Consider the following 18,095-nt stretch of genomic DNA (forward strand, 5'->3'; position numbering starts at 1 on the left):
CCCAGGTACGCTATCAACTTTCTGGTGATAGGCCCAGAATTCAGACACAGATACCACTTCCAGGACAAGAGAATCTGGGCACTTTGTTCCTTTCCTCACTGAAGCCACAGAGGGGGTCCCCTGCTTAGAGAGTCCCACACAATTTTGTAACTATCCCCAGGCAGAGTCTTCGCTGCTGCCTATCGATCTCTGTCCAGCATGCCAGCACCCGGCAGAGAGAGAACCAGCCCCACTGTAGAGAAACACAGCGGCCTGTGGTCCACCAGGACCAGGAGCTCCTTCTCCACTGGAGACAAAGGCAGGGCCCAGATCAGTCTGCTGTTTGTTCCTGTTCTAACCACCAACCATTCCCCCACATCCCCCTCTGCCCCAGCAGCACCTGTTTTCCTTATGTACTACAGATGCCCACGTCGGCGTCTGAGGGTCCCACAGCACGGAAGACGTCTTCTACCATGGGATCCTCTCACCACACCCAAGGGCAGCTAATCCACAGCTGTGTGTAAAAGAAGGGCCTTTAACTTATGTTTCTTTTGCACCTAACATTTCTGTTGGCCTGGAGGACTTGGCTCAAAAATGAGGAGGAGGCCAATTAGATTCTCTCCTTCAGGAATTTGAGCCACACACACATAGAGGGAATGATGCAGGAGAGAAAACACGAAAAGAATTTGTCAACAAGAATAAAATCAAATCTAAAGGCCATGTGGCAGTTGCTCGGGGCTGTCTTTCTAAAAGCCATTCATCCCCCTTCCCTCCTGTCATGGTTTCTTCTAGACAAAGGCCACCTCTCACTATGGTGAATGAAAGTACCAATACTTGTTTCCCGGCCTCTCTTGCAGCTACGTTATGCACATGTGAACAAATCTGGACATTAGGAGCATATGAGAAGTCTGCTGCAGGGCTTCAGAGAAAAAAAATTTCCTTCCTAATGGAGGGAGGTGGAGGGAGAGGAAAAGACATGTCCTACCTCTGAACATGTTGCCTGGAGCTGTAGTAGCCAACTTGCAGCTGCTAAGGGATACTCTCGAGGAAAAACCAACCCCCTAAGGATAATAGGGCAGAAAGATGGGAAGAGCCAGAGCCACTGGGGTCATCCCAGAGCCACTGATTTGACCCTGGGACCATCCATCTTCTGGATATCTTGTTAATGACACATAAACCTCCTTACTGTTTATGACACTTCTCTGGAGAAAGAACACCAACTGACAGTTCACAAGGCACAGCTGGACCATGCCAGGCCAACAGATGACAAAGCAGCAATGGAAGGATATGGCAAAGCCAATTGACTAAAGAGGAGAATAGCACAAACACAAGACGGACACACAGACATAAACACTCCCCACCTGATCCTTCAAGCTGCCTTATTAGTTCCTATTCTAAGCCACATGTATTTTTTTTTTTTAATATTTTCAGTGAGCATCTGTGGTTTAAAGCAGTGTTTCTCAAACTTTACTGTGAATATGGATCACTGGGAGATGGTTCAGTGAGTAAAGGAGCAGTGGGCCTATACTGTGCCCCTTTATAAAGACACCAAGTAGCAAACAAACTAGCAGGAAATGGCAAGCTTGCTGGTCCACAGACCATAATTTTCATGCCAAAATCTTTAACTAAAAGCACCAAGCTAAAACCAATCTAAAAAGTACCGGTAGATTTGTTCACTACTTTGGACTCCATTTCCGTATAGGTACGACCTACTATGAAACGTGTATGCCCCCAGATTATGTCTGCAAGAACCAATATACAGACAGGCTGTCTCTGTCCAGAATCAAAACTTAACATCCTGTCGTATCCTGGAATGTTTATATGAACTTTTGACCCACTCTAAAAGTACACCATTCATAGGTTGCTGATGGCCATAATTAATCTAAAAGACTCTGAATGCAACAACTTTCAGGAAACCTCCTCCAAAGGCAGGCATTCCCCACCCCCCCAACCACCATAAAGAACCTCCAAACAGATCTACAAATCTTAATATAGGTGGTTTTCTGCAACACGTCTTGAAAAAGAAACAATCATGTCAACTGCCTTTGGACCAAAAATATTTAAGAATCCTTTTTTAGTAAGTCATAGACGTTAGATTCAGATTTCACGCCACACACTTAGAAACATTGCAGGTGAATCCAAGGTTATCATAAGATATCAATCAAATCATAAACTTACTGGAGAAGATACAGGTGGATATTATTTAATCAGAGGTTAAAAAAGGGCCCTTCCAGAGATAAAAGGAAAACAAGAAACCCAAACAGGAGAGTTAATTACAATCCTAAAGTTCTGTCTCAAAAAAGCAACACAAACAGAATTTAAAAACAAAATGAGGAAAATGCCACACATAAAGCAAAAGGCTTTAAAAAGGTTCAACGTTGAGCAGCCTGGGTGGCTCAGCGGTTTAGCGGTTTTCGGCCCAGGGCGTGATCCTGGAGACCCGGGATCGAGTCCTGCACTGGGCTCCCTGCATGGAGCCTGCTTCTTCCTCTGCCTGTGTCTCTACCTCTCTCTCTGTGTGCCTCTGATGAATAATAAATAAAATCTTTTAAATAAATAAAATAAAAAGTTTCAATTTCTAAGAAAAGCACTAAAATCCTAACTGGCAGGGGAGAGAAGGGCATAGAATATGAACAGGGTGCGGTAGGCATGCCCGAGGTAACCTCCAAGGTGTGTGGGAAGAACACATTAGTGCCATTTTTTAACCTGATCCTTAAAAATCTGTATTTAGGGCTAGGTTTTATAAGTTACATACATTAGGCCAATGCTGTGGATATAGCTATGTATAAAAGGAAAATAAATTTTTTTTTTCCAGGTAGAGGTAGAGATCAAAACTTTGGAGACCATACAGAAAAATAGTAATTCCAAAAAAATGTTTAGCCTTCTACTAGGCAAAGAAATGCAAAAGTGGTAAAGAGACATTTTTTCCTAAGAAATCAGTAAAGCTGTTTTTTTAATCTTAGTGATGGTTGTTGATTAGGATGTACCTCAAACCCTGCCAACGAAAATATTAATGAGTCAAATTTTCCTGAGAACTGGTTTGGAAAACATGTCTTAAAGCCTTAAGATATTAATGCCCTTGGATTCGAGTTGCCAGATGAAGCAAACTGCATGGGACACACTTCTTTAGAACTATCCATCGCTTATCTAAAACTCTAGTTTAACGGCGTATCCTGCGTTTTGCCTGTTAACTCTACTTTGGTTCTACCTTTGGGACCCTACCTCAAGGAAATATCTAAAGACAAATCTTCCTGGACATTCTCTGCAGCAAAACTATATTAGTGAAAGATTTAGAAGAACCTAAATGTCAGTATTTAGAGAAATGGTCACATAGATTCAGGCATGTCCATACAAGGAAGAAGTACGTAATCACTGTAAACTATATAGCGAAGGATAAATCCATGAGCTGTTTTCCGTACTCTGGGCAGACCGGGCTTTCACTGGGGAGGCTGCCTCGGTGAATCTCTTGGTTATGTGATAAGTGTCCTGAGCAAGCTGAGAGGGGACATTTAATACGAGATGCTGAACTGCTCTGCAGCCTGGGGCAAGGATTCAGGGAACAGTGGAGGAGGCTCGGGGTGGGAGCTTCCAACAGGCCCCTGGCACATGGTGACAGGCCAGCCCAAGGACAGAGAGCATCAACAAGTGACTTTAGGAGACTTCTGGCTGGAGGATGTTGGGAGTAGGAACATCCGACAGCCAACATTTGGTTTTTGTTTTCTACACTGAAACACTCCACATAGAAGCTCATCATCCCTTACCTGTAGTTTTGAAACCCTCAAAGCTCTGAAAACCAAAAGGTCTTGTTTTGGAAAATAATGTTGGTGCCAAACTTATCTGGCAGCCTAACCGGACCTGAACGGGTAGGGGAGTATTTGAGTCTTTCTTTATCCCACTTCATGTGGGTATTCGTAAGTTTTGCTGAAGAAAGGACAATGCTTTCCTGTTCCATATCTGCTAGCTAGAGAATATGTTATACAGTAAAATGCACAGTCTCACCTTCCTGAAGTTTAAGAAGTTCTGAGTTTTAAAATACATCTGGGCCCAAGGGTTTCAGATGGAGGGGCCATGGACCCAGTAATCCTCTTGAGGCATCACAGAGTTCCCCTTAAACACAGCAGCTGGAGTCAGACTAGCAGGAATGGAGGGAGGGATGGGTGTCCCCCCAGGGGTGGGGGGTAAGGTGGGCCTTGGAAAGCTCAGCTGTATACACAGGTGGGCCGAAGATGGTCAGAGCAGACTGGAGTGAGCCTCGTAGAGCTGGAAGTATGGAAACAGCCAGAATTCCTGACAGAACTTGAGGGAGACACAGAGCCTTCTGCCCTGGGATGGGACAGAGAACGAAAAGCCTAAGGCCCCCCTGTGAACCCCGACGTCAAGTTTGAAAGGGTGGGTGGGGAGGGGCGGATGTGGCCTTCTGCTCGGTAGTGGTACAAGTCTAAGAGACCACCAAGTACTGTCTTCATTTGGGAGCGACATAAGGAGGTTTTCAAACCTAGAAGGTAACAGGCCCACCAGAGACCCATCCCGCGGGCTTCCCTACCCTTCTCTAGGGAGCATCTGGCTGTATTCCCTACTGCGACCTCCACAAGTTACTACAAACCTTGTGGCTTCTATTTTTTTTTTTTAAGATTTTTTTTTTTTTTTTTAAGATGAGAGACACAGAGAGATGCAGAGAGAGAGGCAGAGACACAGGCAGAGGGAGAAGCAGGCTCCGTGCAGGGAGCCCGGCGTGGGACTAGATCGGGCCTCCAGGATCCCGCCCTGGGCCGAAGGCGGCGCTAAACCACTGAGCCACCGGGGCTGCCCCCTGGTGGCTTCTAATAAGGCAAACGTACTGTCTTGCAGCTCTGGAGGTCAGAAGTCTCAAGCGGGTCTTGCCAAGGTGCTGGTAGGACGACTTTCCCTGCTGGAAGCTCTAGGAGAGGGCCACCTTGCTAGCTGCCCAGCCCCTGCCTGCGTCTCTAGGCTCTTGTTTCCATCTGCAAAAGCAGACTCACCTCGCTCCCACACCAACCCTTCGGCTGCCTCCTTCCACTTACTTATAAGGACACCAGTGACCTACACTGGGCCCACCTGGACAATCCACACCAGGTGCTCTTCCTCTTTAAACTCTGATTAGCAACCTTAATTCCATCTGCTACCTTCCCTTTTGCCAAAGTAAGGCGCTTGGTTCTGGCAACTGGCACATAGATGTCTTGGGAGGCCAGGACTCTCCCTGCCACGCTGGCACAGGTACATTCAGAACACGAGACGAGCAGCCTACACGCTGAAAATACTGAGTAACACACATGAATATAATGAATTCTTCAGTGTTCAGAGGACAGTGTGAGTATAAAACCGTATTGAAAAAAATAAAAATAAATAAAACCGTATTGACGGAGAACTCTTGAACAGAGTCAGCTAGGACATCCAGGATGTAACCTGCCTAATCACAAGTGACTTGGCCTCTGGACAGGAGCGTCTCAGCCTCCTTAGTCTCTAACATTCAACCTCGAACTCCTAGTTTAGTGGTCCCATTATGCCATCCCACCTCTGTGGGTACTTTCCCATTTGGGATCAGTCTGCAGGACTCTAGCTTTAGAAGACTGCATTTTGGCTTTCATCCTCAAAATCAGCTTAGGCAATCACATGCTCCCTCCCCAAGCTTTCCCAGTTTCCCCCCTCCTGCCCTGGAACGGCTGCATTTTACACACCTCCTCAGTGGGCAAGCTCCTCGGCTACCCCATTCCTGAATCAATCTCACTAGGCTCTTGAAGTTGACCAGCGTGCCCACGGGGAAGGAGACAGGTAACCAAAGCCATGTAGTTCCAGCTCTGGTTCCTCATCGGCTTCCCTCGGAGGCTGGCAGGTGTGCAGCCTTGATCTGGAGAGGGCAGGAGGGGAGTCAGGAAGCCTGCATCCTGCCCTCAGGACAGAACATACAGGAGCAGCTGTGAAGGGATGGGTGAGGTGACTTGCTGTTGTAAGAAAAAGGGGGTACAGTATAGAGACCCCACCTCGGGATTATAATCTGGCAAGTTGTACTCGTCATCCTGCTGGGGAAAACTCTCCTGCTTGCTCTCCTCCGGCCCTGATGTCTCCCTTCTCAGAGAACGTGACGGGAGTGCACAGGCAGGCTGGCTGACCAGACAACTTTAAGCTGCTTGCCTGGGCTCTCCCCTCCTGCTGGGAAGGACCACACAGCGGGGGGCTGACCAAAGCCAGATGGGAAGTGAGAAGAGGCTGGAAGGTGCACAGATGAGGTAATGGTCCCAGGCAGCGTGGCATTCCGTAAGCCCCGCAGTTATGTGGTTGTGTTCCCCAGTGGAGTCCCGAACAGGCCACGGGCCCACTCACCAAGCTCTCCTTGATGTAGGCGGCTGTGGGGCCCGGGATCTGGCTCAGGAGGGCTGCTCTCTCCTGAGGATGCTCCAGCATCTCCAGGGCCAGTCTCAAGTCCTCAACGAGATGGAGCACGGGGAAGGCGTTGGCGTGGGAGGCCGGGGAGGCCAGAGCAGGCTCACAGCTACCATCACTGTTCTCTGTACCTGTTTTAGTGCCTGGAACGAGAGGGGGGGAGGGGGGAACCTTGGTAAGAAAGGTGGATGCCATGGGCAAGGAACTGACAAAGAGCAAAGAGAGGCGACAGGCAAAAGAGAAGGATCGGAAGCCCAGAAAACCACTTCTGCCTCAGCAGAACCATTCACAAAGCAAACTGAGCAGAAGCCATCTTTAATCCTGGACTGGGCGTGACAGGAAGAGACGGGAACCAGGTGGACGACCTGTCCGGCGAGACTGAATCTCAGAAGCTCACACCCCCTAGACAACCGGGAGAACATGGCCAGGCCTTAGCATGAGCCAAAACAACGGGCTGCCATTCTTCTGCCTTTAGACTCCTAACTTGAGGTCAATGTGGTAGGGCTGTCTGCGTGGACGGCAGCCGACAGGCCTCCCCTGCCTGTGTGTGCATTCCTCTGCTCTCCTTCCATAGCAGTTTCTGACTCTGGGCTGGGGCTGGCCCCACGATACGGTGTCACCAAGGGACACAGTGTGACGCCATGCCAGCTCAGGTGAGGGGTTCTAGTGAGCTGGAATCTTTCTGGCTCTTCCCACTTGGGGCAATCTCTACTATGCACTCACACTTTACAGCTGTCTTAGCTACTTGTGCAATCCACATCTCATCCGCGCCCCCCTTGGTCTCGGGCTGTAAAGCTCTGCGGCCAGGGTCCCTGCCATGGTGGGCTGACTCCCTGGCATCACGGCCCTGCCCCACAGATTGCTGAAGGGGCATCTATCTGCACCCACACTTGGAGGAACGGCCATGAGGAAGAGAGCATGGATTGGGTCAGCTCTAATTCCAAGTGTCCCAAGACCATTTTTTTTTTTTTTTTTTTTGCCTTTCTGAACCTCACCATTTAAACAAACAAACAAACAAAAAGTCTTCTTTGCATAAACAGAGTGGTCTGTTTTTTAGATCAAAAACTGGGGTGACAGTCTGACAAAGGATTTCTGTGCTTCCATCAGCAATAAAACACACCGTAGAAAATATGGTGTCTGGGGCGGAATTTCTAGGGCATGTGGATTGTTTATAAGGCCAACAGGAATTAGGGCTCTGCTGGAAAATGTGGGCAATAGAGCCACCGCATCCACAGCTACCCAGCGGCCTTGACGTCTAAATCTAGGTCCCTCCACCCTTCTAAGAGCCAGCTTTCTAGTTGCCACGGCAGTCTTCACAAGGAAAAATCCACACAGAAGGAAACAATTACTATTTGATTGCTGGTTTGCTTTCTGAAAGCACAGGATACAGGGAATTGTGGGTCACAATCCACAAACAAGCCCATGGCTCTAGGGAGCTGGGAAACTGCCCATTACCCACACTTGGGTGTGCTCAGCAGTTTCTGGGCCCTAGAAATCCAATGGAGATTTGACTAGAGAAGGCCATAGCCAACAGGGAAGGAAATGGATTGAAATAGAGCAAAACACCACCACCCGCCCCCCCCCCCCCCCCCCCCCCACTCCCTCAAGTCTTCAAGCAAATGCTGAGTAATCCCTGGCCATCCTGGACATGCTTCAACACACACACACCTTCTTAATATGGAGGATAAGTCAGGCCAGGAGTAGGTGGAAGACTGAGATTTTCATTAACTTTATGTCACTCTGGTGTTGGACAAGTCTCTTCTTTCTCTGGGCCCCTCCCTGCCCTAAAGCCTCAGAATGCTTCTCTACTGTTCAAGGTGTGTGTGTGTGTGTGTGTGTGTGTGTGTGTGTATACACATGTGTATCTGTGTCTATATTTGCATGTGTTGTATGTATACATAAAATACTTACATCCTTTTTTTTTTCAATTTACATCAACACATAGGCTCACAAAATAGTCCAGAATGGTGAAACTCCCAGGGCCCAGCACTAGCAAAGGCAAAAATCACCCAGAATATTCAATACGCCACATATTCCCTTCAGATGATTACCTCCTATAGAAAAATTACCACCACGGAGGGAAACAAATCAAAATAGAACTACCAGATACAACAAAGAAGAAAATGAATGCCCTCATATTTGAGGATAAAGGAACAAGATAATAGAGACGGTAACATAACATCTAACACAAAACATAAAAGAGACAAGGTGTTGTTCCCCAAATTACTTCTCAGAAAAGAGTAATTGAGTAATTCACCTTATATTCAAACCCTAATAAAACTGTTTCTCTCTGGGGGCACTCTGGTACTTTATTTTGAACAACAAAGCACTCTTTGAGGAAGACAGATTAGCACAAAAGGTTTCAATTTTATATGCATATTGAATTTTACAAACTACAGATGCTTGGGTCCCACCTCCAGATGTTCTAATTGGTCTGAGGTGTGACCTGGGAGGAAAAAAAAAGCTCCCCAGATGATTTTAATGTACAGCCTAAGTTGAAACCAGTGCACCAGCAAATCACCACAGCCAATACTAAAATTTGATGTTTAGGGAGGTCACCTGGGAATCTTTATTTTAAGGATACAAAACTAAGGCGTAATACAGATTTAGGAATTGTTAGAGGAAATAAGACCACATAAAATGCAAGCACAGGATTTTACTGAAAGCCTTTTAATGATCACTTTCAAAAGCAAGGAAGTAGGTAGGAGGTAATAATTAGGGTTATTTATATATGCTTTGGTTCTCCTCTACTTGAGCTCATAGTGTGGGACTATGCATTTGACCCTTGAAGTTACTTAAGGCCACATGACTTCCTTTGGCCAATAAAAATGAAAGTCTTTAAGAAACAGTACATACATAATTCCTCATCTTTTCTACCTGCTCTGGCCTCTGGCAATGGTGGAGGCTGAACCAGCCCATGTCCAAGAGTGATGATGCCAGGGCCCAGAGCTCCCAGTAGATCTAGGGGAAACTTAGAATATGAACAAGAAACAAACTTTGCTGTTTCAAGCTACTGATCTTTTAGGCAGGAACAAACAGTCCTATCTTCACTTATACGAAGTACATATTTTACAGTTCAGAAATACTTATATGAAAGATAAACTTTAAAAAAAATGATCTTTTAATAGGTTTGAACTTAATCGGCCATCAACTTAGTACAGACTTGGGATGCCTGGGTGGCTCAACGGTTTAGCGCCTGTCTTCAGCCCAGGGCGTGATCCTGGAGTCCCAGGATCGAGTCCCACATCAGGCACTCTGAATGGAGCCTGCTTCTCCCTCTGCCTGTGTCTCTGCCTCTCTCTCTGTCTTTCATGAATAAATAAATAAAATCTTAAAAAAAAAAAAAAACCTAGTACAGACAGTGTTACATATACGTGAGATGTTAATCACAAACACTGCTAACAGATATGCAAAAAATAAAAAGAATCCAAGTATATTAGCAAAGAAAGCCAGCAAACTGTGAGAAAAGAACAAGAAAATAAAGGACAGAGATGAATTACAAAAACAACCACAAAAACAGGTAACAAAATGGCAATAAGTACATACCAAACAATAATTACTTTGAATATAAATGGACTAAACACTCCAAACAAAAGACATAGGGTGACGGAATGGATAAAAAACAAGATCCATCTATATGCTGCCTACAGGAGACTCATTTTAGACCTACAGACACATGCAGATTGAAAGTGTGGGATACAAAAGCATTTATGATGCAAACGGAAGTGAAAAGAAAGCCTTGGTAGTGATACTTATGTTGGGGAAAATGGACTTTAAAACAAAGACTGAAACAAACAAACAAAGACTGTAACAAGAGAAAAAGAAGGACATTATAATAATTAAGGGATCAATCCAACAAGACCATATAACAGTTGTAAATATTTATGCACTCAACATGAGAGTGCCCAAATACACAAAGCAGCTAATAGCAAACATAAAGGGAGTAATTGAGAGTAATATAATAATAATAGAGGATGTTAACACCCTACTTACATCAATGGCTAAATCATCAAGGAAACACTGACTCTGAATGACATCTTGGACCAGATGGAACTAACGTATATTCAGAACATTCCATCTTAAAACAGCAGCATACACATTCTTTTCAAGTGCATATGGAACATTTTCCAGAATAGATCACTTATTAGGTCACAAAACAAGTCTCAACAAATTTAAAAGCACTGAAGTCATACCAGGCATCTTTGCCAACTGCAACACTCTGAAACTAGAAATCAACCGCAAGAAAAGGTCTGAGAAGAAACACAAATACATGGAGATTAAATAACATGCTACTAAACCATGAATGGGTCAACCAAGAACTCAAAGAGGAAATTTAAAAAGACATGGAGACAAATGACAATACAATAGTCCACAATCTTTGGGATGCAGCAAAAGTTGTTCTAAGAGGGAAGTTTATAGCAATACAGGCCTATTTCAAGAAGCAAGAAAAATCTCAAACAATCTAATTGGGATACCTGGGTGGCTCAGTCAGTTAAGTGTCTATCTTCAGCTCAGGTCTTATCCCAGGATCCTGAGATCTAACCCTGTGACAGGCTCCCTGCTCAGCAGAGGAGAGCCTGCTTCTCTCCCTCCCTCTGCCCCTCTCCCCACTTGTGCTCACTAGTGCCCCCTATCACAAATAAATAAATAAATCTTTTTTTAAAAATAAACAACCTAATCTTACACCTAAAGGAGTCAAAGAACAACAACAAACAAAATGCAAACCCAGTAGAAGGAAGTAAATAATAAGATTAGAGCAGAAATAGACAAAATAGAAACTAAAAAACCAATAGAGCAATAGAATAGAACAATGAAATCAGGAACTGGTTCTTTGAGAAGATCAATAATATTAATAAACCTTTATTTAGCCAGACCCATCAAAAGAGAGAGAGAGAGAGAGAGAGAGAGTGAGAGACAGAGAGAGAGAAGGACTCAAAATCAGAAATGAAAGAGGAGAAATATCAACCGACACAGGGAAATACAAAGGATTATAAGAGCATATTATGAAAAATCGTATGCCACCAAACTGGACAACCTAGAAGAAATAGATAAATTCCTAGGAACATATAACCTCCAAAACCTGAATCAGGAATAAATAGAAAATTTGAACAGACTGATTACCAGTAATGAAACTGAATCAGTAATCAAAAACGCTCTCAGCAACAACAACAACAAAACTCTCTACAAGCAAAAGTCCAGGACCAGATGGCTTCATGGGTAAATTCTACCAAAATTAATTAAAATTAATTAAAATTAATACCTATTCTTCTCAAACTACTCCAAAAAAAAATAAAAGAGGAAAAAAGCTTCCAAATTCATCCTATGAGGTCAGTATTACCCTGATACTGAAACCAGATAGAGACACTACAAAAAAAGAGAACTACAGGCCAATATCTCTGAGAGATGCAAAAGTCCTCAAAAAAAAAAAAAAAAAAATTAGGAAACCAAATCTAACAATATATTTTAAAAAATCATTCACCATGATCAAATGGGATATATTCCTAGGATGTAAGGCTGGTTCAATGTTCACAAATTAACATTACATACATCACATCACATGTGATACATCAGTAAGAGAAAGGATAAAAATCTTATGATCATCTCAAAAATGCTGAAAAAGCATTCTACTAAGTACAACATCCATTCATGATAACCCTCAATAGAGTAGGTTTAGAAGGAATATACCTCAACATAATAAAGGCCATACATCATACCCAATCGTGAAAAACTGAGAGCTTTTCCCCTAAGATCAGGAAACAGACAGAGACATCTACCCTCGCCACTTTTATTCAACATAGTACTGGAAGTCCTAGCCACAGCAATCAGACAACAAAAAGAAATCAAGGAATTCAAATTAGTAATAAGTAAAACTCTCCTATTTGCAGATAGTATAATACTATATAGAAAAATCATAAAAACTCCACAAAAAAACCACTAGAATAAGTGATAAGTGAATATAGTAAGATTGCAGGATACAATATCAATATACAGAAACCTGTTGCATTTCTATACATTCATAATGAAACAGATAGAGAAATTAAGAAGACAATCATATTTAAAACTGCACCAAAAAATTTGAAATAAAATGCATAACTTATCCAAGGAGGTGAAAGATCTGTATTCTCAAAACTACAGAGCATTGATGAAAAAAATTGAAGACAACACAAAGAAATGGAAAGGCATTCCATGCTCATGGATTGGAAGAACAAATATTGTGAAAATGTCCATACTACCCGAAGCAATCTAGAGATTTAATGTAATCCCTATCAAAATACCAGTAGCTTTTTTCACAGAACTAGAATAATCCTAAAATATTTGTATGGAACCACAAAAGACCTTGAATAGCCAAAGTGATCTTGAAAAAGAACAAAGCTGGAAGTACCACAATCCCAGACTTCAAGTTATACTACACAGCTGTAGTAATCAAAACAGTAATGGTACTGGCACTAAAATAGACACATAAACCAATAGGACAGAATAGAGAGCCCAGAAATAAACACATGATTAAATGGCCAATTGGTTTTTGACAAAGGAGATAAGAATATACAATGGGAAGACAGTCTCTTCAACAAATGGTGCTGGGAAAACCGGACAGCTACATGCAGAAGAATGAAACTGGACCACTTTCTTACACCATATACAAAAATAAACTCAAAATGGATTAAAGACCTAAATGTGAGGCCTGAAACCATAAAAATCCTAGAGAACGCAGGCAGTTAACCTCTTTGACATCGACCATGGCAACAGTTTTCTAGATATGTCTCCTGAGGCAAGGGAAACAAAAGGAAAAATAAACTATCGGGACTACATCAAAATAAAAAGCTTCTGCACAGCAAAGAAAACAGTCAACAGAACTAAAAGACAACCTACTTAATGGAAGAAGATATATGCAAATGACATATCCAATAGAGGGTTAGTATCCATATATAAAAAACTTCTATAACTTAACACCAAAAATCCCAAATAATCCAATTAAAAATGGGCAGAAGACATGAACGGACATTTCTTCAAAGACATCCAGATGGCCAATAGACACACAAAAAGATGTTCAACATCAAACATCATCAGGGAAATGCAAATCAAAACCACAATGAGATGACACCTCACACTGGTCAGAATGGTTAAATTGAAAAACACAAGAACCAGCAAGTATTAGCAAGGATATGGAGAAAAAGGAACCTTCAGGCATTGACCCACAGGGACAGCAACTGTGGGAAACAGTATGGAGGCTCTCTGAAAAATTGAAAATAGAATTACCATAGGATCCAGTAATTCCACTACTGGGTATTTGCCCAAAGACTATGAAAAACTAATTCAAAAAGACATATGCATTCTTATGTTTTTTGCAGCATTATTTGCAATAGCCAAATTATGGAAAGAGCCCCAGTGTCCATCAACAGATGAATGGATAAAGAAAATGTGAGATCAATATAATGATATATTACTCAGCCACAAAAAAGAAGAAAATAATGGAATCTTACCATTTACAACAACATGGATATATCTAAAAAGTATAGTGCTAAGTGAAATACGTCATTCAGAGAAAGACCAATACCATATGATTTCATTAATATGTGGAATTTAAGAAACAAAAGAAACAAAGAAGAGACAAACCAAAAAAAAAAAAAAAAGACTTAACTATAGAGAACAACCCAGTGGTTACCAGAGGGGAGGTGGGGGTGGGGGAAGGGATGGGGGAAAGGAATGGGTAAAACAGGTGGTGGGGATTAAGAGTACACTTATCATGATGAGCACCAGGTGATGTATGGAAGTGTCGAATCACTATTATTGTACATTTGAAACTAATATAATACTGTATGTTAACTATATTGGAACTAAAATTGTTCTAAATGATCTTTAATCATTTAAATGGTGGTTCTTGGGCATAAGATGAAATATCTGATGACGATATCATATATGAATTTTAAAAGTGCTTTATTTAAAACAACTTTAAAATAATGTTTTCTAAGCCTCTGCCACTTAAAAGTGTGGCACACATCAGCAGCAGCAGCAGCACTCGGGAGCTCAGTGGAAATGCAGACTCTTATGTCCTATCTTGGCCCTACAAACATGGACTTACATTTTATCAACATCCCCAAACGCTCTACAACTGCTCTGGAATGCTAAAAGTATTCAAAAGGTAGCATTCATAATGATAGAAATAGCATTTCGGAGATAAACATAATGCTTGAATAAAACTGTTAAAAATGTGCTGAGACACAAGCACATGAGAAAATGCTCCGTATCACTTGCTATCAGGGAAATACAAATCAAAACCACAATGAGATCCCACCTCACACCAGTGAGAATGGGGAAAATTAACAAAACAGGAAACCACAAATGTTGGAGAGGATGTGGAGAAAGGGGAACCCTCCTGCACCGTTGGTGGGAATGTGAACTGGTGCAGCCACTCTGGAAAACTGTGTGGAGGTTCCTCAAAGAGTTAAAAATAGACCTGCCCTACGACCCAGCAATTGCACTGCTGGGGATTTACCCCAAAGATACAGAGGCAATGAAACGCCGGGACACCTGCACCCCGATGTTTATAGCAGCAATGTCCACAAGAGCCAAACTGTTGAAGAAGCCTCAGTGTCCATCGAAAGACGAATGGATAAAGAAGATGTGGTCTATGTATACAATGGAATATTACTCAGCCATTAGAAATGACAAATACCCACCATTTGCTTTGACGTGGATGGAACTGGAGGGTATTATGCTGAGTGAAATAAGTCAATCGGAGAGGGACAAACATTATATGGTCTCATTCATTTGGGGAATATAAAAAATAGTGAAAGGGAATAAAGGGGAAAGAAGAAAAAATGAGTGGGAAATATCAGGGAGGGAGACAGAACATGAGAGACTCCTAACTCTGGGAAACGAACTAGGGGTGGTGGAAGGGGAGGTGGGCGGGGGGTGGGGGTGAATGGGTGATGGGCACTGAGGGGGGCACTTGATGGGATGAGCACTGGGTATTATTCTATATGTTGGCAATTGAACACCAATAAAAATAAATTTATAAAAAAAATAAAAATAAAAAAATGTGCTGAGACAAGAAATTAATAAATGTATTTTACATGAGTACTCATAAATACACATGAGTCTAAACCAACCAATTAATAGGAGTGGGTATTTGTCTATTTTGGAATGCTTGTCTATTGGAGCATATACAATATGTCTTACATCATTAAAGGGGAAAAGGAAGAAATAAAAACCTTAATGAAAGAATAAGAAAAGGCACGAGAAAGAACAGGAAAATTTGAAAAAGAAATGAGTGGAAAGCAAAACAAAGAATGCAACACTTTATTTCTAAGTGACAGGTTGAAGAACAGACAAGAGAATTATGGGAGTGGAAGGTGGAAAGAGATGGCATACAGAGCGAACCAGAGGCAACAAACAGAAAACCACTATGGATTTTTCACAGTTGAAAATTTGAGTTGTCTCATTTTGAAGACACACACTGAATCCCCAAAAGGAGACATATCAAAACTCACCCACCCCAGAAACCACACGGTGAAACTCAAGAACACCAAAGATAAAGAGGAAGTTTAAAAGCAACTAGAGATAAAAGACAGAGATATTCTACAGTTACTTTGTCAAGAGATTTCTCACGGGCAATAAATCCCAATGACCACAATATATCATTTACAACCTGTAACCTGCACAAGAGAAGCTGTTACTCAAGATTAAGAATAAAATAAGGACATTTTTCAGATGGCGACTCATGCAATGGACTGATGGAATTTTAAAGGATCTACTTCATGAAGAAGGAAATTGCACCAAACAAAAAGGTGTGGGATGGAACAACCAATTATGTTGGAGAAGTTGTTAAAATTTTTTGTTAAACAAAATAAATACTGTCAATTAAAAGTCACAGTAATTTGAAGGATATGGATCAAGAAGATACTAAAATCCTATGCAAAAATAATGTGGACAATGGGGCAATGGTAGAAATCAAGGCATTCTGAGAGTCAGGTATTAATGATGAAGAATTCCCCTTCTTTAAAGATACTTATCTTTAGCCTTCATGGTAAGGAGGCAAGTTGAAAATAGAAACATGAGCATTAAAAGACTAGAAATAGATATTGAACTTTTCAACAGAGATTAAAGACAAGAGAGGCCAGTAAGGCAAAACCAAAAATAAGTTAAAAAAAAAGTTAAAACAGAGACATAAGTATTAACACATCTGTATACCTGTTAATTATAAATGCATTAAATTCACCTATTTAAACTAAAAAATTTGAATAGAAAAAAATCTAGTTCTTTTTTTTTTTTTTAAGATTTTATTTATTTATTCATGAGAAACAGAGAGGCAGAGACACAGGCAGAGGGAGAAGCAGGCTCCATGTAGGGAGCCCGACGTGGGACTCGATCCCAGGTCCAGGATCAGGCCCTGGGCTGAAGGCGGCGGCGCTAAACCCCTGAGCCACCCGGGCTGCCCTAGTTCTTTGATATTCTTGAGAGAGATATGCAGGAGACACACAAAACATTATGACACTGAATGACTGAAATATATTTTAAAAGACACAGCAAAGGACTCCATATATTAAAGCATTGGGTCCAACTATTAAAAACAGTCACACACTCATACACAAAATCACTGGATAAAACAATAAAAACAAAAAAATCACCTGAATAGTCCTGTAAAAAACTATTTAAATTGTCATTTGAAACATCTGAACCATAACTTAAAATTTTTTTCAAAGAAAATATCAGGCCAGGAGCACCTGGGTGGCTCAGTGGTTCAGGGTCTACCTTCAGCTCAGGCCCTGATCCCAGGGTCCTGGGATCGAGTCCTGCATTGGGTTCCCCACAGGGAGCCTGCCTCTCCCTCTGCCTATGTCTCTGTCTCTCTCTGTGTCTCTCATGAATAAATTTAAAAAAATCTTAAAAAAAATGTATCAGGCCAAATGTTTTCACAAGTTAGTTCTGTCAAACCTTCAAGAACTGAATAATTGTACTCTATTTTGTTTAAGTGTGGTTAGGGACTGCTCCCAGCATACTCAATAAGAAGAACCTGCCAGCACAGCCCGTAGATGGGAACCGTACATAGAACTCAGCAGTCCTGAGCACCACCCAGGGAATTCCAGGCCTTCTCACTGATGAACCTGGACACACAAATCCTAACCACAAATTTTAAAAACCAAACCCCATGGTGTATAAATAAGATAGCACACAGTGACATCTAACCTGGAAAATGACAGATCAAGCAGACCCAAAAGGAAATAACAAATAAAATGGTGATGTATCAGAATAACAAAGGACAGAGAACCCTGCCCCAATCAGCTAGAGGTGGCACACTGTGTTGAAGCACATGTGAAGCATTTTCATCAAAACTGCCCATAGACATGTTGGAGGGACTAAAATAAAAAAAAAAAAAAGACAAGAAACAACAAGTGTTGGTGGGGATGTAGAGAAAAACAAACCCCCATACACTGTTGGCAGGAATATAAATTGCTATAGTCATGGTGGAAAACAGTATGGAGTTTCCTCCAAAAATTAGAAATAGAAATACCATATGATCCAATAATTCCACCACTGGGTATTTACCCAAAGAAACAAAAACACTACTTAAAAAGATATATGCAGGGGGATCCCTGGGTGGCTCAGCAGTTTAGCACCTGCCTTCGGCCCAGGGTGGGATCCTGGAGTCCAGGGTTTTTAATAGTTGGACCCAATGCTTTAATATATGGAGTCCTTCACTGTGTCTTTTTAAAGAT

General features: G+C 42.1%; 1 protein-coding gene across 8 annotated transcripts in view; it reads right to left on the reverse strand.

Annotated features, from left to right (window-relative positions):
- The window catches only part of PPFIBP2 (PPFIA binding protein 2), a 147,103-nt gene that overhangs the window by 86,040 nt on the left and 42,968 nt on the right, over window positions 1-18,095 (reverse strand). For 7 of the 8 annotated variants that reach the window (XR_005983897.1, XM_041730031.1, XM_041730028.1 and 4 more), the window contains exon 3: window positions 6,319-6,521. Coding sequence is in view for 6 of the 8 variants with exons in the window: in XM_041730031.1 (XP_041585965.1) it covers window positions 6,319-6,521 (203 nt within the window). In the remaining 2 variants the exon portion in view is untranslated. Of the gene's footprint in view, window positions 1-379; window positions 490-6,318; window positions 6,522-18,095 lie in introns of those variants that run through there. The other variant, XM_041730033.1, reaches the window with a different exon arrangement.

The sequence above is a fragment of the Vulpes lagopus genome, chromosome 15 (genome assembly GCF_018345385.1).
Source record: "Vulpes lagopus strain Blue_001 chromosome 15, ASM1834538v1, whole genome shotgun sequence".
Lineage (NCBI taxonomy): Eukaryota > Metazoa > Chordata > Mammalia > Carnivora > Canidae > Vulpes > Vulpes lagopus.